The 22524-nt window shown below is 56.7% G+C and overlaps 1 protein-coding gene across 12 annotated transcripts in view; it reads left to right on the top strand.

The window, feature by feature from the left end:
- The window catches only part of APBA2 (amyloid beta precursor protein binding family A member 2), a 138740-nt gene extending 116743 nt beyond the window's left edge, over positions 1-21997 (top strand). For 9 of the 12 annotated variants that reach the window (NM_001435111.1, XM_059879044.1, XM_005221941.5 and 6 more), the window contains 9 exons: positions 2266-2411; positions 3123-3158; positions 5073-5159; positions 10472-10657; positions 14470-14649; positions 15452-15664; positions 16954-17073; positions 18220-18360; positions 20892-21997. In NM_001435111.1, coding sequence (NP_001422040.1) covers positions 2266-2411; positions 3123-3158; positions 5073-5159; positions 10472-10657; positions 14470-14649; positions 15452-15664; positions 16954-17073; positions 18220-18360; positions 20892-20963 — 1181 coding nt within the window. In that variant the 3' untranslated portion in view covers positions 20964-21997. The remainder of the gene's footprint in view (positions 1-2265; positions 2412-3122; positions 3159-5072; positions 5160-10471; positions 10658-14469; positions 14650-15451; positions 15665-16953; positions 17074-18219; positions 18361-20891) is intronic. The other 3 variants (XM_059879046.1, NM_001435115.1, NM_001435114.1) reach the window with 1 other exon arrangement.
- The last annotated feature ends 527 nt before the right edge of the window (positions 21998-22524 follow it).

Raw genomic sequence — 22524 nt, forward strand, 5'->3', positions numbered from 1 at the left:
TTGCCTAGAGAATTCCATGGACTGTATAGTCCATGGGGTCACAAAGAGTCAGATACAACTGAGTGACTTTCACTTCACTCACCGGTAAGATGGACCCTGGGGACATGCGCACTGGGGCATAGGAGGCATGAGGTGGTAAAAACGGAAGTGCCCCAGTCAGGAGCACTGAGGGTCGGGGTGGAGGCTACTATTAATGCCTGAGCTGGATGCCCTGTTCCCTCCGTTGGAAATGACTTCTGCCTCTGCCTGGGTCATGACAGGCCTGATGTGCCTGTGTGTGGACCAGGTGGCTGATAGATGGACAGGGAAGAGTCCTCCCCACCCCCCAGTGCCTTCCCCCTCCCATTACCCCTCCCCTGGAGCCCCCAGCCCTGCCTAGCTGGAAGAAGGTTGTTCATCTGCAGAGCAAGGACCATGGTGCCTGATGGATGGACAAGGAGGGGTCCTCTCCCAGTGCCTTCCCTTCCCATCACCCCTCCCTCTCCCATCACCCCTCCCCCATCTCCCCATCCCTCTGCCATCACACCCCTCCACCACCCCTCCCCCTCCCATCACCCCTCCCCTGGAACCCCCAGCCCTGGGACAAGGTTGTTCAACTTCAGAGCAGAGCCCAAGGCGCCTGAGATGGAATAAGCAGCCTGATTTTGACCCCTGGTTGTGGAGCCGCTCTCAGAGGATCTGGTTGAGGCTTGCACACAGGCAATCAGAGCTTCCTGGAGGAAGCCATGGGGGCCCCACGCGCATCCTCTGAGGGCTGTTGAGGGGAGGATGTCAGGGTCAGTGGGAGAAAGGGGGTCCCTGGTGTGATAATGCCAGGGCCCCCAGTTCTATGCCATCAGGACAAAAACTGACCTGGGGCATTCCTGAGTCAGGACCTAATAACATTGCATGTGTGCATACTAAGTTGCTTCAGTCATGTCCAACTCTTTGTGACCCATGGACTGTAGCCCACCAGGCTCTTCTGTCCATGGGATGCTCCGGGCAAGAATATTGGAATGGGTTGCCATGCCCTCCTCTAGGGGATCTTCCCGACCCAGGGATTGAACCCACATCTCTGGCACCTCCTGCATTGGCAGGGAGGTTCTTTACCTCTAGCGCCACCCAGAAAACCCCCTATTAACATTAGGTTCCTCTTAGACTTCAGAACCCTCACCTTGTTCTGAAGTGCATCGTAGAATCAGCCTTATTGCAGGAGCTGCTGCTCTGGTGTGAAGAGACAGTCGTCCCTTTGTCATCCGTGGTTTCCCAGTGTGTATGTCTGCTGGGTGAGCCTAGATATGGGTCCTCAGGCCAGTGGGCACTCACTGTGACCAGTTTTGGAGCTTTGATCTCAAGCCCATGGAGCTGGTTTGTTGGAGTGAGAGTGAAGCTTACAGCTTTCCTCCAGGCATCCCAGACACACATGCAGGCTCTTCTCCTGAGGTTTAAAGAGAGCAAACGTTGCAGAGTAAGTGTGGAGACCTGCCCTGAGTCCAATGTCGGCCTGAGGTTGGGTCAGTGAAGTGGCGCCTTTGTCTTGGGTGTCAACCTGCTCAGTGACCCCCCCCACTCAGTCCACAGACCCCGGGTATCTGGGGTGGAGACACCGGCAGAAGCTGGAACCCCTCTAGGAGTGGTCTGTCCAGGATGCAGGCCACATCTTCCTGTGGCTGTTGACATGTCAGTTAATTAGGATTGCATATAGATTTTAAAATTCAGTTCTTCTGTCACACTAGCCAACATGTTCAAGTTCTCAAAAGCCAAGTGAGGCCACCGGTTCCCACATTAAACAGCTCAGAGATGGCATATTCAAGATCTTGCTATTGATAGCTTTGGTCTTGAGGCAGCCGGTGGAACAGAGACCACGTCACCCAGCCTGGACTGGGGCGTGTGGAGCAGGAGGAGCCAGACCAGCTTGTGAGGGGCTGCAGGCCTGCAGGAGCCCCAGGGCACACAACTGGAGCCTGGTGGGCATTCCCATCACTGAAACCTCGTGGGCTGTCTGGAGTCCCAGGGCTCAGGGCTGATCAGGAGATGTTTGGGAAAGGGCGCCCTGGGATTGTAGCACACCACTATCCCCTTGGAGGCCTGAGTATCTGAGGTACAGCTGCCTGGCCCAGCGTTGTCCTCCTGGGGCGTGCAGGGTTTCCTGGCTGGGGTGCAGTTACTTGCTCTGTGTGCTGTGGGGTGATGGGGGCAGGACTCCCATGCCCTCCCCCCAAAGGCCCCTGGCCCTGCTGCCTTGCCCCTGCGTGCTCTCAGAAGTTGACAGCTGTCCCCACTCAGTTCCAGGGCCCTGTGAGCCAGAAGACCTCATCGACGGGATCATCTTTGCAGCCAACTACCTGGGTTCCACGCAGCTGCTTTCGGAGCGGAACCCATCCAAAAACATCAGAATGATGCAGGCACAGGAGGCTGTCAGCCGGGTCAAGGTATGGGAGGCCCAGAACAGCTGGGTTCCCTACAGGGAGCACTGGAGGGGGTGGGAAACATGGCTTTCTATCCAGCTGTGACCCGCCCGCCAGCCCTGGATGCAAGAGCGGGAGCATCTGAGGTGCCTGGCAGGGCCGAGGGAGATGGGGGCTGGGGGCGCAGAGGCTCCTTAACGAGGACCTGCCACTGGGCCCCCTGGACATGCAATTTGTAAAATGTGATTGTGCCAAAGTGTTCAAGTCACGTGTGTGTGGAGCCTCTAGTTCCTTTTTGACAGTCTGTGTATCTATAGTGCCAGAGTCCTTGCAGAAAGGTGAACAAACAAACAAAATCATATGTTTTATTTAAATTTATGACCTCAAGAAAAGCTCTGATGTACCTGCAGCTCCGGGTGGCTGTTTGAAGTGTGAAGTGTGGGTGTGGGTTTGAAGTGTGGGTGTGGCCAGGCTCCAAGGCAGGAGGGCAGGACCTCGTCAACAAAGATAATAGGGTCAGGAGAGAGGAGGGGTGCTCTGAGGACGTGCCCCTCTGAGCAGTCGGGGGATCTGTGGACGTCTGTACCCCTGCAGCCCAACCCCCTATCCTGGTCATGCTCTTCAGCTGAGGGAAAGGGGCTCCAGACATGAGCCCCCTGTGCTGGTCAGGAGGGGACAGAGCAACCCAGCTCACTTTGTGCCCACCTGTTTTTCTTTCTCTTTCATGCTGCTCAGAGGATGCAAAAGGCTGCCAAAATCAAGAAGAAAGCGGTGTGTAGGATGTGGGGTTTGCGGGTGTGTCTATGGCTTGTCCTGTGCGCTGGGAGGGGGCAGGGAGGGCCCTAGGAGCAGAAATGATGTGTCAAACCCATTTTCTGTTCTCTTGGTAGGTCAGTGCTAGACTTTTGAGTGAAAAACCACCCACTCACAGAAGCGTTTAATTGTTGTCCTTTTTCATTTCCTTTTTTGAGTCTCCGTGAGCTAGAGCATGGTCACTGCCATGTGTGATGTGGCTGGTTTGTGTAGACATTGTAAAATGTGGCTCTGATGTGACCGTGTGATGCGTTCAGTGCCTAGGCCCCCTGTACAGAGTTAATTAAATCGCCCTGATATTTAAAGACTCATTAAGTTTAATTTACTGAATCGGGATGAAGAGAAGTGCTGTCTGCCCAGGGGACCCTTTCTCTATGGAGAAAATTTCTGGAGCGTGGGCAGGCTTTTAAAAATCTCAGGTCGACCTTCAGTTCTTTGTTCAGCAGTCTGGTTGGTTAGTAAATGCTGGGTGTTTTCTAACCATCCTCCCACTTCAGGAAGTGTCCCATGCTCAGTGTCCAAGGGGCTGGCTGGGCACTGGCTCTGCTTGGGCATCAGGAGAGTCAGTCCCCTGTACCTACCTGGACACCACATTCTGGTGACATGGCCAAGGACCCTGCCAGGGGCTCCCTCCTGCTGCAGTGAGACATTGTCCCTCCGGCCCCATGATGCCTGCTGTCTGCCCAATGGCCCCTCTTTGGGTTCCTTCAGCTGCAGGAAAGGCAGGACCTCACACACACCCCTCTGCTCCAGCTGCCTTTGTGCTGGGTGCCCCCCAGGCACAGCAGAGAAGGCCTGGCCTTGAAGACCTGCAGGGGGATGTGCTTTCCCTGAGAAGATGCACGCCCATCCCGGGCAGCTGGAGTAGGATGGTCAGTGTGGACCCCAGCCTTCTCTTTGGGTCCAGAGAACCCAGAGGGGTTGGGCATAGGCACAGCAAATCTCAGCGGCCAGCCAAGGCCAGCGATGACCTCTACGAAGGATTGTTCTTTCTCTTGGCCAGGAAGATGCTCAGTGTCATTGCCAAGGGCCCCTTCACTGGTCTGCCTGCAGCTGGCCAGGCCAACAACAATGGGAAGGTCCCCGTGAGGAAGCAGGGTCCCCAGCAGAGAGTCCCCACCCCAGGGGCTTGCCAGTGTAATCGCCATGCACAGGAGTAATTAAGAATCCCCTGTGACCGGCTGTCTTGGTTCGGGCCAGCCCCTGAGCATGCACTCAACTTCCAGAACATTCCTTTACACATCACTAGCGGCCATACAGTGGACATACCCAGGAGAGGACGGGCATTTGTGGGGTGGCTTCTCCAGTGTCCTGTGAGGGCAGCGCCCGTTCTAGTAGAGATCTTGCCCCCTTAGGGTTTTTGGAAGATGGCGGGGGAAAGGCGGGGGAGTTGACACAGTCATTGACACGACTGTGCCTTTAAACCAGAAGAAAATACAGATATGCATTTCCACCAGTGTGAAAAATCCGTCCCCCCGCCTTTCCTGGTGATACTTGTAATCCCGAATCCAAGAAATGTAGCTCTACTACCAGACTTGGTGTTTTTGCTGTGTTCCAGAGGTTGGGCAGGCAGGCTCGCTTCTCCTGGAGTGGGGGGCTGCGCTCTGGATGCTGCGGCACAAGCCCCCCTGGCATCTGGCCCCCTCCTGTTCAGCCTCCTGGAAGCAGTCCCCCTGCCGTCCTGTGCAAACCGCCCCAAGAGCTCACTTAGCAGAGATGGGCTCGGAAGCCCGTGTTTAGACTCCCATGGCTGCTTCTGCCGACGAGCTTCTCCCTCTAGGGGCGCTCGGGGTCCTGCATGAGATTGTCAGGCCTTTGTCTGAGTTAGTTTTTTTTCTAAGGTTTGTAACAGTCTCCACCATCCTTTCTTAGAATTCTGAGGGAGATGCCCAGACGCTGACGGAAGTGGATCTCTTCATCTCCACCCAGAGGATCAAGGTGTTAAATGCGGACACACAGGTGAGCCTGGGGAGACGGGGGGCTTTAAAATCGTGCTCAGGAACTCCCAGGAGAGCCAGGTCGAGCTGCAGACCCCCTCTGCGGGGCTGAGACCATGTCCTTGGGACAATCCCCTGGCCCCTGCCATGGAATATAGAGTGAGCTCTGCGGGGTGGGCAGCAGCCTCGGGCTGGGCGGGTGAGGCTGGTGATCAGGTGTAGCAGCAGCGGGCATGAAATAGAGACATGATGAAGGGGAGCCGGGGGTAGGGGAGCAGGAGTCCTGTGCTCACCCTCAGGGTTCCCAACGGCCCTCTCCAGGCCTCTGTGCACCAGGCTGGGAGATGGAGCTGGAGGGCGGAGACCCGGGCCACCCTTGGTCCCCAGGGTGGCGGTGCTCCAGTGGAGAGGGTCCTGAGATGTCCTGCCTGTGAACCATGTGCCCAGCTTGTGTCTGACTCAATTCTGCTAGTCTTCCTGTGCCTGGGTCTTTGCATGAGCCTGCTATTGTGGGAACAGGAAAGCCAGATGGAGGGGGCTGGGAGCTGGGGGAGCTGGGCCACGGGTGGATGAGCTTTGCAGAGCCTAAGGGAGGAAGGGAGGGAGAGTGGCAGCTGTGGACAGACGTGGAGGGCCCGGCTCACTCTGGGGATGAGCGGGAGAGGCTGGCCAGATGCCGGGGTGACGGCCCCCTGCTTCTTGCCCTTGGCAAGTGGTCTGGGTGGTGACACCAGGTGTGTGAGCAGCCAGTTCCCCAGCTCCCTGTGGCCAGTGGTGTCAGATCCAGGGACGACCTTGTCGGACTTGGTTACAATGTTGGAAACGCAAACTAGTGATTTTCTCACTCTGTTCTGAATTTTGCTATCTAATGTGCTCTGTGTATAAGAGCTTCCTTTCCCCCCACCTTTTCTTTTCTTCCTTCTCACTGTGGACTTCTGAACTTTTCTTAAACTTGTGTTATAACCGTCCTCCCCCATGGGCTTCCCTGCTGCCTCTGATGATAAAGAATCTGCCTGCAGTGTGGGAGACCCACCTTCTATCCCTGGGTTGGGAAGATCCCATGGAGAAGGAAATGGCAACTCTCTCCCGTATTCTTGTCTGGATAATCCCATGGACAGAGGAGCCTGGCGGGCTATAGTCCATGGGGTTGGCAAAGTGTTGGACATGACTCAGTGTCTAACACTTTCACCTCACATAACCCTACCGTTGTTGTTCTCTTGGGTGCTTGCCTGCGCCATCCTGGAGCCCTGCCCTCGGTCTCAGATGGCATTCCTGAGACACTGAGATGTTCTTAGGCCTCCTTGCGCTCCCACTTCAGGCCTAGAACCAGCTGCTCTCCAAGGAACCTTGGTTCATGTCCCTGGGGAGTGACATACAGAAATGAGACCTGGGTGCTGGCTGTGCCTGTCGATGCTGAGGGGCTATTGATCCTGGGCCCTGGAAATGAACTGAGCTGGACAGTACTGTTTTTAAAAGCCAGGAGTTTATACATGTGCCTCGTATTGGAGACCAGCTCCATAGGGTCCTGCTCACTGGCTCCCGATTCCACACACAGCCTCAGTCCACAGTGTGGATCACAGCTCCCGACACCCTCAGTGTGCTGCCTCCCTTGCTGTCTCCTAGTGTGGACCATGTCCTTGCTGGGAAGCTAAGAGGGGCATAGGATGGCTCTTACACAGTGGATGAGCTGGTTTAACTTCTCAAGGCCCAGTGGGTGGGACAACCTGATGGATGTCTGGGGACAGAAATGGCAGCAGCATGTATGTCTTGGAGCAGGAGCGACACCGTGATGTGGCTCCTACCATGGCCTTCCCTTGCCGATCGATCGTAGAGGCCCTTCCTCCTCATGGGTCTGTCCCCGGGTAGCCAGAACTGGGCCTTGTCCCTCTGACCTTTGAGTCCAAGTTCCCCCATGGGGCCTTCCACCTGGTGGGAACTCAATTTGAAAGCATCAATTCTTTGGCATTCAGTCTTCTTTAGTGTCCAACTCTCACATCTGTACGTGACTACTGGAAAAATCATACCTTTGACTAGATGGACCTCTATCAACAAAGTGATCTCTGGTTTTTAATACACTGTCTAGGTTTGTCATGGGCTTCCCAGGTGGCCCTAGTAGTAAAGAATCTGCCTGCCAATGCAGAAGACATAAGAGACTCGGGTTCGATTTCTGGGTCAGAAAGATCCCTTGAAGGAGGACATGGTAACCCACTCCAGTGTTCTTGCCTGGAGAAACCCACGGACCGAGGGGCCTGGCAGGCTACAGTCCATGGGGTCGCAAAGAGTCAGACAACTGTAGAGACTTAGCAGCAGCTAGATTTGTCATAGCTTTCCTTCCAAGGAGCAAGTGTCTTATCGTGGTGCTGGAGAAGACTCTTGAGAGTCTGTTGGACTGCAAGGAGATCAAACCAGTCAATACTAAAGGTAATCAACCCTGAATATTCATTGGAAGGACTGAAGCTGAAGCTCCAATCCTTTGGCCACCTGGTGTGAAGAGCCGACTCATTGGAAAAGCCCCTGATGCTGAGAAAGATTGAGGGCAGGAGGAGAAGGGGACAACAGAGGATGAGATGTTTAGATAGCATCACTGACTCGATGGACATGAGTTTGAGCAAACTCTGGGAGATGGTGAAGGACAGAGGAGCCTGGCATGCTGCAGTCCATGGGGTTGCAAAGAGTCAGACATGACTTAGCAACTAAACAACAACAGGGAGCTACCTGAGTGGGTCAGGTGTAGGACACTTCACCGCTTTGGACTTTGTTTCCTGATGTTTTGTGGGCAAATGGTCTGGGCTAGCTCCTCCTTCTGGCCCCATCCCTCATCCACCCACCTGTCAGGGTCCTCAAGACCACCACAGGGTCCATAAGATGATAAGAGGCCTCCCAGGATTCAGCATATGGTTGCACTCAAGCCTGAGATTCACTGAGCACCAGGGCACACAGCAGAGTCACCAAAGAAGAGGATGCCTGGGGCTGAGCCTGGGGAAACCCTGAGTCCTTCTCAGTGGGGTCACTCAGGATGAGCTGAACTTTCTGGCCACAAGCTCTGACCACACGAGTCAAGTGTGGGTTGTCAGGAAGCTAGAGAGCGTCAGCTCCTAGGGTCCTCTGTGGGGGCTGGTCACATGGCCATCTGTCCTGCCTGCCACCCACCAAAGTCTCAGACTCCGGATAGCAGTGGGGTTCAGGCTGGAGCTCACTGGACCAGATGCCTCAGGCGTGGTGAGCCTCTCTTACCACGTTGAGTGGGGTACCCTCCTGAAGTCCAGGTTTCCAGATGAGCCGAGGGCCGCCTGTGGGCCGGCCTTTCTGCAGATGGTGTCAGTTCTGCTGCATCAGCCCATCTTTGCACCGCCTCCTCTCCCTGATGCTCCTGTGGGGGACTGCAGCCCCTGGGACTGGGAACGGAGCCCATCCCTGAGAACTTGAGGGCTGGACACGTTTCCAAGCATCTAGGAGCCCCATTGACTCTCAGAGGAGAGCTTGGTGCAGGGCCCTATGGAGGACAGACGGGGAGGCTCAGAACTCCCTTTCAGCCCTCCTCTCTTCCCTCCTGCTGGGTCTTTGGTGTCTGATCGGGGCTCTGGGATGGGGCGTCAGCTCCCGAGAGTGGACTGGCCAGAAGTCGCCATTTCCTTTGCCTGCTCGCTCAAGGTCAGGCCTTAATCCACGTGGGCTCTCCATCCTGGTGGCCACAGCATCGTGGCCATGCTCTGGGCAGCCACTGCCCAGACGTTGGCCAGGCCTACCTCCTGAGTAAGGGGCAGGCCCATGCGGTGGTTTTGAGTGTCTGTCTTTGTTGGATGTTTGTCCCATTGTGCTCTTCCCGAGGCCCCATTTTCTCCATGTCAGTCCTCGAGTTCTCTTCTAGTGTTCTGGCCACATCACAGCCACCATGGGCCTCCTCCTCCCGTCGGCATCTTCTCCTCCCGTGGGGAAGGGCTCTGTCCAAAGGGCATGGGGCTTTGCCACTTCTGTCCTCCAGCTCAGCTCACCCCATACTGTTCTCTGCCCACACACTCTGCAGAGGGCTGACTGGGACACCTGTGGTCACACTCCTGTCCCAGGGACCGGGCAGGACCCTCTGGTGGCTGTTGACATGCACTCGGAGTTGTAGCGGGGGAGCACATTTCTGACACCTGGGGGTTGATTCAGATGTTTCTGAAAGTGGCCAGAAATCGAGATATGCAGAGAACCACACCCACCTGTCCCCTTGCAGCATCCCTTCCTGGAAGGGGGCTCCTATAGTTTTAACCTACCCCCTAGAGCCTTGACCAGAAATCATAGTGGCGCTAGGGAGGCAGGAATGCAAAGTGGCTTCTATGAGGAAGTCAGAGGCCATGGAGGCTACAGAAGGACCCTGTTTTCTTTTATGGAAAGAGGACAAAGGCATAAAAGACCAGCTGGTTAGATTCTCAGGGCTTCTGTGTGCAGTCTTGCTGGGACGTGGAGATTCCTGTCAGGCGGCAAAGGCCATCAAGAGCGATGGACCCTCCAGGGCCCTGAGGAGAGTTGAAGGGCTGCAGAGACCTGTCCAGCAGCATCAGGCGGGCTGCCTCAGGGTCCCCGCCTGGCCTGGGCTGCTCAGCTCCATGGGAGGGACTGTCCCTGGACAACACTGGCTCTGAAGCCTTCCTCCTCAGCTCAGCAGGAAGTCTAGGCCGGGCACCTGCCTCTCAAGGAAGGGACCCTTCAACAGACAGACAGAGACAGCCTCTGGTTGGGTGGGGACAGGCCTCAGCTGCTGCTCTTCCCCTGAACAGGACCCCCACCCACATCTTGCGCCCATGAGCATCATTTTGGAAGCTGTGAGGCTAAGGTGAAGGCAGATCACCTTGACTGTAAAGAATCACCACCCTAAAGTGCTCTGTCCATGGGGTCAGTGGTTCTCCACTAAGGAGACTCTCTCCCTTAGGGCCCAGTGGCTACAGCTGGAAATCTGGGTGGTTATCACAGCTTGGGATGAGGAGATGCCACTGGTGTCTGGTGGGGGGGGGCAGGGATGTTTCTGGTTGTCCTACAGTGCCCAGGACACCCCACAATACAGGACGGTCCAGCCCCAAATGTCAGGAATGCCACTGGTGTCTAGTGGGGTGGTCAGGGATGTTGCTGAACACCCGACAAGGCTCAGGATACCCGAAAATATAGGATGGTCCAGCCCCAAATGTCAGAAGTGTTGAGGCTGAGAACCCCTAACTCAGGTGTTTCTAGGGCTTGATCCCTGTAACCTGGGCCCTCCTTCCTTCTCTTGGCAGGAGACCATGATGGAACCCCTGATCTCAGGTGTTTCTAGGGCTCGTTCCCCATAATGCAAGCCCTCTCTCCTTCTCTCGGCAGGAGACCATGATGGACCATGCCCTGCGCACCATCTCCTACATCGCGGACATCGGAAACATCGTGGTGCTGATGGCCAGACGCCGTATGCCGCGCTCCGCCTCCCAGGACTGTATCGAGACCACCCCTGGGGCCCAGGAGGGGAAGAAGCAGTATAAGATGATCTGCCACGTGTTTGAGTCTGAGGACGTGAGTAAACGTGCAGGTGTGATGTTCCCTCCCAGCGGCTTGGGCCCTAAAGGCTCCGAAGTGTCCCAGGAAACCTTGTATCTGGTGGGGATCCTGTGCACCATCACGACACTCCCAGCAAAAGCAGTGATTTTTGTAACACTCTTGGAATTTGCAGAGACCATGGACACAGCTCTGTTTTGCTTCATGAAATGAGTTTTTGAGGAGTTTGTAAGCAGAACCCTAGTTAAATAGGCTGAGGAGCTTTCTGACTAGGTCCTTTAGCAAAATCTTGTTCTTCCCAAATACAGTAGCCCCAACTCACTTTTCTGTTGAGGATCACACCCCTGCACGGAGAGGGTTACTAACGGGAAGGCATCTCTGCTCTTGCTCACGGCTGTTTCAGGCCATAAGAAGCTGGAAAATCCAGTGGGACCCTTGCACAACATGGGCTTGAACATGAGGTCTCACTTACCCGTAGACCTGTGTAGCTGTAGATGCTGCAGCGCTGCACGGGCCATTTTGCTTGAATCCTCAGATCCCAAACTATGGACACAGGGAAATTGTGGGTATAGAGGGCTGATTATAAATTGTTGTTCAGTTGCTCAGTCATGTCTGACTCTTTGTGACCCCGTGGATTGCAGCACACCAGGCTTCCCTGTCCTCCACTATCTTGTGGAGTTTGCTCAAATTCATGTTTACTGAGTCGGTGATGCCATCCAGCCATTGCATTCTCTGTCATCCCCTTCTCCTCCTGCCTTCAATCTTTACCAGCATCAGGGTCTTTCCCAATGAGTCGGCTCTTTACCTCAGGTGGCCAAAGTATTGGAGCTTCAGCTTCAGTCCTTCCAATGAATATTAAGGGTTGATTTCCTGTAGGATTGACTGGTTGGGTACAGAGAGCTGACTAGAAGTTAGACATGGATTTTTTTAGACTGTTCAGAGGGTCAGTGCCTGTAACCCTTGTTTTGTTCAGGGGTCAGCTCTAATTCTGATGTTTAAAATACTACAGACTCACTACAGACCATGACCCTGCTGACTCCTGTGTTGGGTGGGATGAGAGCATCTTTCTGAGCCTAGAAGAGGGAGAAAGGGACGGAGGAAGGGAGCAGTAGGGCAGGAGGTGAGAGTGGTCTCTGGGGCGCCCCGAGCAGATCTGACTCAGGACCACCCTGGAGGCAGTGCTGAGCTGTTCTTGTGGCTGTTGGCAGGGTACGATTTTAATAAATTCTCTCCCCTCCGTGGACACTTGGAAGGGGCATTCTCAGTCACCAAGGTACTTGAGGGTGTCTAGGACCTGGAGCAGTGGAGTAGGGTCCTGGTGTTTTCAGATTTGAGCAGGGTGGGTCGGGGCAGTGACGTTTTTGCTAAGAAGTTGAAGTCAAGTGTGAGTGCTTTGAAGCAATGATGTTGATAGGAGAGGAAGTTTACATACAGATGCACTAGTGCACACTCATGTTCCTTTCACCTTACACAGATGTCTGTGGACTCCTGCATGGACATGTTTGTGTAGCTCATGGCTTGAGGCATCTCAGAGACTCAACATGAGGGGTTGTGATGGGTCCTGGAGAAAGGCCATGGTTGATGGGGGTGAGGCAGGACACAGGTGAGTCGGGTGAACAGCCTGCCTGTGCCGGGAGCAGGAAGTGTCCGAGCTGCCTGCCATGTCCTAGTGCTGCTGTGGTCTTGGTTTCTCACTGAGTGAGGAGGCTGAGAGCAAGGGCAAAAGTGTGTGGGGCTCCAAGTGGCTCTTGAACGTGTGTGGGAAAGATGGACTGGGAGGGGCATGAGAGGATAGAGCAGCCCCCTGGAGAATCGGGCCCTGATGATGGCCCCACCAGGTGGGCTGCCAGGGTGAGTGAAGTATCCAAGGGTCCCGTGCAAGCAGAAGGGGGAAATGGAACATGGCTGCTAGGACTCTGGCAGCCCCCTCAGAGCCTCTGTTTCCCCTCTGTTAAGTGGAAGCCAGCACAGATGAGCCGCAGAGGTGAGAGTGCTGGGGGCAGGGCAGCCTCCCTCCACCTTCACCACCTGCAGGAGGCCCCTTTGAGTGTCAGCCTCCATTGCCCCCCAGGGAGGCCCATGACACCTGCCCACCTTCTGGGCTCATGGCCCTGGCTGTGACCTGGGGAACGGGACAAGGGAGGGCCCTTGGGACTCAGGGGGAGGGCTGCCAGGACGAGGGCAGACAGGGGATGGGAGACTGCAGCCAGCAGCTGGTGGGAAGATGCTGAGGTTCCCGGAGTGAGCCGCATGGAGCCCGGGCGTGTACCACCTCATTTCCCAGAAGCTCCCCAGGTGGTGGGGTGCCGTCCAGGTAAAGCTCAAAGGGCAGGCTCAGGGCAGTGAGAGAGGAGAGCACTAAGTGATGCTCAACCCCTTCCTAGTCAGGGGACCCCAGTCAGAGGCCTGGGGGTGGTCAGTGTCAGCAAACCTGAGACCTCAGCGGATCAGGGCATGTCTGGGCCTCCCGGGCGCCCTCACCCTCCACCCACAGACCAGCCTCCTCCTGGAGGCCAGGATCCTCTGCTTGGCCTGAGGCTCTGCACATGTCCGGGCCAGTGGCGCCACCTGATGGCCGCAGGGCTCCACACCTGCGACTGAGCACACTCTGTCCTCCCTCTGAGCAGAGCGGCCAAACTGCCAGGATGCTGCTCCAAGGGTGAGCAGGGCTGGGTCCTGTTGAGTGGACGTGGACTTCCGTCCTGCAGACCGTTCGGGGCCCAATGTGGGAAGGCCATGCAGTCTAGCATCAGATGGCTCCAAGCTCTGGCTCTGTTACCTGGCCCAGCCCAGGTTTTCACAAAGGCTTATTTGTTTGCAGCCTGAGAATCGTGCAGCATATAGAGCAAGAATGGGACTTGGGCCAGACCCTCAGTTCCACGTGTTTTGGGTCATGTTGACCTGAGGTTTTTGCCGAGGGTCGCACTTCTCTCCCCTGGCTACCCAGCTCTTTGGGTCTTTACCCTCGCCTCTCAAAGCCCTTCATCTGCACACCAGCAGGTGGCGTGTTAGCCCGTGCAGTGCTGCTACTGAGCAGGGTTAGGGGTCCAACCCAGTCCATAGAAATGGTCCCATCAATGTAGAAAGAAGCGTGGGGACTTCCCTGGTGGTTCAGTGGTTAAGACTACACGCTTCCACTGCAAGGGGCATGGGTTCGATCCCTGAGCAGGGAATTAAGATCCCACATGCTGTGTGACATGGCCAAAATATATATATATATACACACACACATATATATATATGTATTTATGTATATATATATTAGAAAAGGAGAAGTAGAAAGAAGCAAGTGCTCTGTGCCTTGCCCTGTGCCCTGTCCGCAAGGGCCCAGACTTCTCATTGGCCTCACTTTGGCACATCCACACCCCCATGAGAGTGACTGGCACACATCCTGCCCCCACTCCTGCCCCCGATGGACTGGGTCCTGCTGCTGTGGAGAAATAAATACTGGGTGGATGACTGACAGCCTCTGTGATGCTCCCCGACAGGACGCACCTCTAGGCTGCATTTGGAATAAGACGAGTGGAAAGAAAATACGACATAGTCACCAGGAAAAGCAACAGAATTATGGTCATTAGCAAATAATTCATAATCTGCTCAGACTTTATTGGACATAGGCTTTGTCTTAGGATGTCTGAGGTTTAGGGCAGCTCGGGTAGGGGCAGGCAGGGTGCCCGGCAGCAGAAGGGCTCCCCCCATGGAGACCTGGGCCACATTTCTCTGCAGCTCCTTGGAGCCCAGCCAGGGCCCCCCTCCCAACCCCATCCAGGCCTGTGTGCCTGCCTGTCTCCAGTGGCCGACCCTCTTCCATCCCCTCCCCTCTTCTGCAGGCACAGCTCATCGCCCAGTCCATCGGCCAGGCCTTCAGTGTGGCCTACCAGGAGTTCCTGCGGGCCAACGGCATCAACCCCGAGGACCTGAGCCAGAAGGAGTACAGTGACATCATTAACACCCAGGAGATGTACAACGACGACCTCATCCACTTCTCCAACTCGGAGAACTGCAAGGAGGTGAGTGACTGGGGACGGGAAGGGGCTCTTGGGCAGGGGGCCAGGGTGAGCCTTCCTGGTGTGCGGGCAGTGTCCCTCTGGCTCCCGCTTTTGCAACGAGTACTTGTGTGTGAAGAGTGTGGTGCTGTTAGAGCAGAGGAGCTGCCGACAGTCCGTCTTAATGACTCTGAATTTGTGCCCTTTACTGCTGCTCTTAGCCAGGGGCTCAGCCCCTGGTGTTGTTTCTGGAAGGCATGTGGGAGTGGGCTAGGAAGCCTCCTGTAGTGGGGCCTTGGCAGGCTCCCATGGGCTTGCTCAGGGCTCTCTAGAAAGTTCTCCTGAGACAGAGCGGGGAATCCCGGGGTGGCCTGTACCCTGCCTGCTTGTAAATGGGTGAACAACCCTGGCTTGCTGCTGAGTGAATGAGTGTTTGACAGGCAGCTCTCTGAGAGTGATCCGAGAGGCGGAGAGAAAATGAAGGACTTTTCTAGATGCATTTGGAGGCCTGGCAGGCTTTGCATCTGGATTCTGAGAATGTGCCTCTGGCCTCTGTGGGTCTGGGAAGGTGAGGGGAGCCTGGACACTGGAGCCAAGCTTGGGGCTGGGGGTGGTCTGTGCTCTGGGTTCACAGGATGGTGGGGTGGGCCCTGAGAGGGCTTGGGAGCTGGAGCTGGGAGAGGCCAGGGGGATGGTTGGTGGGCCAGGATTTGTGGCCTTGGTTCGGAGGGCCCGGGTGGGGCTGGTCCTTCTGTGGGTGCTGGGCAGAGGCCTACCCCAGCCCCGTCTTAGGCAGGCCCCTCTTACTCTGCTGACTCCCTTGCAGCTGCAGCTGGAGAAGCACAAGGGTGAAATCCTGGGCGTGGTGGTGGTGGAGTCGGGTTGGGGCTCCATCCTGCCCACCGTGATCCTGGCCAACATGATGAATGGAGGCCCGGCCGCCCGCTCGGGGAAGCTGAGCATCGGTGATCAGATCATGTCCATCAATGGCACCAGTCTGGTGGGGCTGCCACTCGCCACCTGCCAGGGCATCATCAAGGTGGGCACCGGGCCCCTTGCTTTATTCTTGATGCTTTGTAACCCCCACTGACCCTCAGGGAGGCTGAGCCCAGAGAGACCCACCCAGCGACTTTGAACCCAAAACTATACCGCGTCCCTGACAAATCAAAGAGGGACCTGCCCCCAACCCTCACAGTGGGGATCTTGAGGGAGGTGCTGTCCGCTCTCACTTAGCTGGCTCCTGAACCATGGTGATCCCAGGAAAGGCCTGAGGACCTGTAGCTGTCAGGTGACCAGGCTGTCCTGGTTTGCCTGGGACTTTTCACTGACGGTCACACCTCCTGGCCACCTGAGGAGGTGGGTCCCCAGCCTGGATCTGAGCTGGGGTGTTGCTCTCCCCATCTGACCAGAGGACCTGCAGGTGTCTCATCAAATGATACACTGCGGTCTCGAAGCTGGAGGATGGACCCCCACCCCACTGTCACTCACAAATGAAGTTCTGTGATCTGGCTTCTGGACCTGAGGACCCAGTGGGTATCATGTAGCTAGATAGAGAGACATATAAGAGGCCTCCATCAGAGGTGCTGAGGCTGGGCCGGCCAGGACCCTCCCTCTGCAGGCTGAAGCTCCTGGGCAAGTTTCTCACCTGGGCTGTGATGGAGGCTTGTGTGTATGCATGCGTATGCATGTGTGCACACATGTGCATGAGGGAGGAGCTCCCTGCAGCCATGTTCAGGCCAGGCCTCTCCCCCTCCCTCCACTGAGTCCCAGGACTGTGGCTGCAGCTTTCACTGTCCCCTGGGGCCTGAGGTGGCCCTTGGCTTGAACTGGCCTGTCTCAGTGCAGACACGAGCTTCCCACTGGCAGATTTCCTTGCCCTGACTCCAGCACGAGGGTCCTTCTCTGGAGGACACTTTGTTTTCTGGATGGGGCCCTCATTGTCTTTGCAAACAGGAGGTTCCCTGAATGCAGCCTGGTGAGGGCCCCTCTCGTGACCCCTGAAGGTGACCAGGTGCCAGTTTCTTGGATGTGCACAGGGGTGCTCAGAGCCTGGCCTCTGGCCCTGGGGGCAGCTTATACTTGCCCAGGTCAAAGGGCACACCAGAACACAGGGAGCCCCGACACACACTGCCGCCTGGGATGGCCGGCACCCCTGCATCGGGTAAGGGTGAGGCCTGCATCCACGCACAGGGGGACCTAGGTGCCCAGAGGGACCTGCCTTTGTCCCTCTGTGCCTAGGGCTCTGCCTTGCAGCCAGTTCACCCCTAGCCCAGGCCTCAGAGCTTGTCTTTCTAGCAGCATCTCAGACCCTCGTGTTCCTGCTCACAGGGTCTGAAGAACCAGACACAGGTGAAGCTCAACATCGTCAGCTGCCCGCCAGTCACCACTGTCCTCATCAAGCGGCCAGACCTCAAATACCAGCTGGGTTTCAGCGTGCAGAACGGCATCGTGAGTCCACTTGGCCCTCGGCAGCCTCCGCTGTGCCCGTGGATGGCTGTTGCAGGGGGCAGGGGCAGCTGTCTGTGTGCCCCCCGACCCCCTGCCCCAGAATAGCTCCTGTCTGATGGAGCAGGTTCCGGCCAGCAGCCAGGCCAGGCAGGGTGGATGGGTCAGCATGCAGATGGAATGGGTCCCTCCAGCCCCCTGGGGCACCCTATCCCGGTGGTGGTGTTCTCTGCAGACCCCTGCTTTGGAGTGGAGGAGAGCCCTCCTACCTCTGCGTTTGGGATGCAGCCAATGGCAGCGTCAGAGTCAGGTGTGCGAAAGACACCTGCTCATTCCTGTCTTTATTCATTCACTCCTTAATTCACTTGCCCATTCAGTGCTTCGCTTGCAGTTCCGGCACTGTGCCAGCCGTGACCCCAGGCACTAGAGGCAGGACAGGAGGGCCTCCAGGAGTAGATGACGCTAGGTTCAATGAATGTTGGTCTGGCTGAAACTCTGCCTGTTCCTCAGCCAGTCTCTTCCCTCCAGAGTCCCACCTTCTCTTTGAGCTGTACCAGTTCTGTTTCCTGGGTGGTTCCTTCTGCAGAGGTCCCAGTAGGCTGGGACTTTGCCACAGAGGATGGAAGAAAGGAGGCTGGTCATTTCCACATTGCTTAGGCCAGCCCAGGAGGAGGTTGTGGGGTGCATGGTGTCAGGTGAGGGGGATGTGTATGTCCCCTCCTCCCAGGAACACAACAGGAGAGCGTCCCAGAAACAGGACTGCCAAGGAGACAGTTTCCCCTGTCACTACCTGGTGCAGGAGTGTGGGGAGGTACATTTGTTGGCCGGGGTAGCAGTGACTGTCTTCACTGGAAAGAGCAGAGTGGCTGCTGGAGAATCTTCCAGAACGGGCTTTACTTGTGTACCACTGCGATCCAGGAACAGAGGCCCCAGGATGGAGGGGCAGGTTCTCCCACAGCCATTTCCAAGCACATTCTAAATCATTAATCTCTCAGTTTGTGAGTCAGCAGAGCATTTGTAGGAGCATCTGTCCTGGGGGCTTCATCCTTCCGGTGGTTAATTCTCCCCACCTTTGGGGGCAGGAGGAGGCTGGCAGGCAGGGCGGGGACATAAACTAATGACACCCCAACCCCACCCCGTGTCACTTAGATCTGCAGCCTCATGCGTGGGGGCATCGCGGAGCGGGGCGGTGTCCGCGTCGGTCACCGCATCATCGAGATCAACGGGCAGAGCGTGGTGGCCACCGCGCACGAGAAGATTGTCCAGGCCCTGTCCAACTCGGTGGGAGAGGTGAGAGGTCACTGCCTGAAGCCAGAACTGGGCTCTCGGGACCCAAAGTCTCTAGGACCTAACATCAAATTCCCAAGGGCATGTAGGTGCACTGGGACCTCCGAGAGCCCCTCAGGGGCCAGTCAGCTGAGCTGGGCTGTATCTCCTGGGGGAGCCCAGGGGGAACCCCAGGCAGGCGGGGTTCAGCGTCCTCTCCTCGCTCTGGTTACCTGTGCGTTCAACAGGATGAGTGGGCACTGGGTGGAGGCTTGAAGGCTGGCCCTGCTGCACTGCCCACTCCCACTCTGCTGGCTTCAGGCCTGCCTGCCTTTTTCTGCTGCTCTCTGGCATAGGCATGAAGCTGGTCTGAGGATGGTCACCGGGTAGGGGGTTCAAGGGGGAATTCAGGAGGGAGCAGGGTTCCTCAAGGGAGATGTAGGTGTTGGGGGAGTGCCAGCCCAGTGTTGGCACAGAGGCCTCCCCAGTATGAGGGGGGTATAGGGCTGTGTGTAGCAGGCAGTCAGGGTGAACAGGTGAGGGTCTCCCTGGGAGAAGCCTGGGTGATCACAGTACAGAAGGAGCAGATGAGACAGAGCAGACAGGTGGGTGGCACAGGGGACGGGTCTGAAGGCAGGTGCTGGGTGGGGAGTTTGGCCATGTGTGGAGGGAGGGCTCTGGAGCCGTGTGGGGGCATGGCTTCCTCTTCACAGCCTGGGGGTAAGTGGGTGGGTGGGGTGCTCTCTTCTGGAGGGGTCTTCAGATTGCATCGGTCAGGACACATTTCCTGGGGCCACGGGGACCTACTCAGGTTTTGTGAAAGTCCCAGGGCTGGGGGGAGGGGGCTTCCCTGGTAGCTGGTAAACATTCCAAACCATTAGACCAGGGTCTTCACCTGCAATGCAGGAGACCCTGGTTTGATTCCTGGGTCAGGAAGATCCCCTGGAGAAGGGATAGGCTACCCACTCCAGTATTCTTCAGGCTTCCTTGGTGGCTCAGACAGTAAAGAATCAGCCTGCAGTGCAGGAGACGTGGGTTCAATCTCTGGGTCAGAAAGATCCCCTGGAGGAGAGCATGGCAACGCACTCCAGTATTCTTGCTTGGAGAATCCAATGGACAGAGGAGCCTGATGGGCTATAATCCATGAGGTCGTGAAGAGTCGAACATGACTGAAGAACTAGGCACACAAGGCTTGGGGTGGGGGGTAGTTACCCTTCCCAAGTAGGGGCGTATGCTGAATCTTAGGAAGGAGGGGCCAGGTAGGCATCACTGGCCGCCTTTTACAAATGGCTTCGGAGGAAGTAGAATCCAATTTTCCTAAGTAGATTCTTGGGGGCGGCCATCAGCCTTATGCTTCTCAGGGAATCAGTAGTGTGGGAGAGTAGGGGGTGGGGAGCAGGTCGGGGAGCAGGTATGGGGGTGGGATAGGCAGCTGGAGAAACGCTTTTGCCTCTCCAGACCCAAGGTGATGGTTATCAGGGATGCTGGAACGTGGGCCGGGGCAGGAAGCCCTTCAGCCTGGGTGGACCTCGCGCTGGACTGGCTGGCTCTGGGAGTGACAGTGTCTGTCTGCATTTCCCATCATTGCTGAACATGTTTGGGAAACGAGCTGCTGATCAGCTAGAGCTGGTGTTCTTCTGGGCTTTGGCGGCGGGTTTCTGATTGAGGAAATACAGAGAATGAACCTTCTGATGGGAAAAACCCTCACAGGATGATAAGAGGGAACAGCTAATTGGATCACACAGATCCTAGTGCTGGGGATGCCGGTGGGAGTCTGTAGTCAGAAAACCTATCAGCCAGGTTGGCCTGTCAGGGTCACTCAGATGAGGCCTGAGAGCTGTTTGCGCAACCTAGGGGTGGACTGCACCCCTGGCCCTTCTCCTGGAGGTCTGCCAGCCCGGCCCCTAGAGCCACAGCCACCCACAGGGGCCTGAGTACGGCCGGGTCCAGGCTGGCTTGGTGAGCAGGATGCTCAGAGGAAGCAGGAGCAGAGCCCGGGGCCTTGGCGGGAGTTGGGGTATGTGCCCCACATAGTGGGCCTCCCTGGGCAGCCGTCTGTGTGTTGTAGGTGGCCCAGCCTCCTTGGTGCCAGCGACTGAAGCCAGGTTCCTGCCCCCAGCACACGTGCTGTGTGTGTGTGATCCTCTGGTTCTTCTGCTGAGGCAAAACTCGCCCCTTGCAGTTTCTAAGAAGGTCTGGGCACCCTGGCCTGCCCTTCCCGTGGGCAAAGTCCAGCTTTTCACCCAGCCGGTGTCAGGTTGAGGTGAAGGGAAGACCAGCCCTTGACCTCATGGAAAACCCTCTAAAGACCCGGAGGGGAGCCCAGATCATCGTCTGTAGGGGCAGTAAATGCTTTCTGAGTTGCCATCCGGGGTGGTGACCTCGGGCGGGCCATTCTTCCTTTCCTTGGCCGCTGGCAATTTACACAGAACGTGCTTAGGATGCTTGGGCACTACTGGCCTTGCGGTGCTTGTTTTTGGGGGTGCATGGAGGGGAGGGAGAGGTGGAGGCAGGGAGGGCCAGGTCAGCCGCCCACCTCTCTCTCTCATCGGCAGATCCACATGAAGACCATGCCTGCTGCCATGTTCAGACTGCTCACAGGCCAGGAGACCCCGCTGTACATCTAGGCTGCCTGCCTGCACCCTGATGAGCGGGAGCCAGACCCAGGACCTGACCCCTGACCCCACAGCGCACCCGAGGACACCAGCTCTGCTGAAGGGCATGCCCTCACCACCCACTTTTATTTTTTGGACTAAAAGGGGTATGTCTGAATTCAAGGAGGATCCCAGGAAGCAGTCTCTGTAGAACAGTCCAGTGTTTTGCCGCATCCCGAGTTTTCTCACCGCAATGGGCGAGGGCTTGTCTGTACTTCCGTGTGGTGCAGAGCCAGTGTGCAGGGCAGACATGGGGACCTCTGGCCACAGCTGTGCAGGGAGCCCCGGGGAGGGACCGTGGCAGTGCCCCCACCCTCTGCAGGGGCTCAGGCTCCTGCAGGGAGGGTGTCCAACAGCCGAGCATGGGCGGCCAGCTCTCAGGATGTGACTGGTCACTGAAGCCGGGTGATGGTGTTTCTGAGAAAGGAGACGTCCCCGAGTTACATAAAGGGTGATGTCCACAACCTCAAGACTCCACACTTAGACAATATCACCGTTTTGACTCTTATCCGACAACAAGCCGCTCTTCAGACAGTAGGCTTTTCCGACGATCTGTGACCACACCTGCTGTCCATGCTCACCTGTCCACTGGTCCCTGGATGCCCCTGGGCAGCCTCCCGCCTCTGTGGGCCAGCTGCCTCATCACAATCTCTGCATCCACGCATCCACATGTGCGCTCTCGCCTCGGACACCAGACCCACACCGGACACTTGTGGTCCCTGGGGCCCCAAGTCTGGTCTCTTCGCTGTTAGCGGCAGCGTTCCTTGCGTGTAGATCAAGTGCAGCATAGTCTAGCCCCGCCTGCAGAGCTCAGCAATCACCGAGGTTGTTGTCTGGAAGTCTCTCTCTTGGGCCCAGGCCTTGAAGAAAACACTGTGACTTAAGAAGCCTTACCATGCGGTAACTAAGCTCTAGGACCACTGGACGAGGGTGACCTGTGTGTTGCATGCCGCCGACCTTGGGAAGACTCGCTAATACCACTAATAAACCTGAGGTCACGATGGAAAGCTGTCCTGCAGCTGGTTTGTTGACAGGGACGCAGCCGCCTAGCTTCCCTTTGACTCCGTGCCTCTCTGTCCAGCTCTGGAAGGGGGTCTTCTCGCTGGGTGTGAGGACTTTGGGCATGAATTGGTCAAGGGAGAGCAGGGATGGGGGGTCTTGGGCTTCTCCTGGCTTAGATTGGAATTGCCTCTGTAGAGGCATGTGCGTGGATAGAGAAGGAAGCTGGCCCACTTGCAGCACTGGCTCCTTGCCTGCAGCCACTCTGCAGCCCATCTAGTGTAACAACAGGACTGGCCATCACTGACTGCACTTCGTGGTCATTGTCCTGTGGCATGGGAAGGCGGGGTGAGCCTGGGATTTGGTCAGAAGCACTGGTTTGTGTCCAGCATGTTAGCCGGGGACACTGGACAAGCAGGGCCCCTTCTCTGGCTGGGATCCTGGCTCCATGCTGTGAACTAATAGCCGGGGCTGGACCACACTATGCAGTGAGAGCTGGAAGGCAGAGGCGTCAGCTCAGGGGGCCCAGGGGGCT

The sequence above is a fragment of the Bos taurus genome, chromosome 21 (assembly GCF_002263795.3).
Source record: "Bos taurus isolate L1 Dominette 01449 registration number 42190680 breed Hereford chromosome 21, ARS-UCD2.0, whole genome shotgun sequence".
NCBI classification, from domain to species: domain Eukaryota; kingdom Metazoa; phylum Chordata; class Mammalia; order Artiodactyla; family Bovidae; genus Bos; species Bos taurus.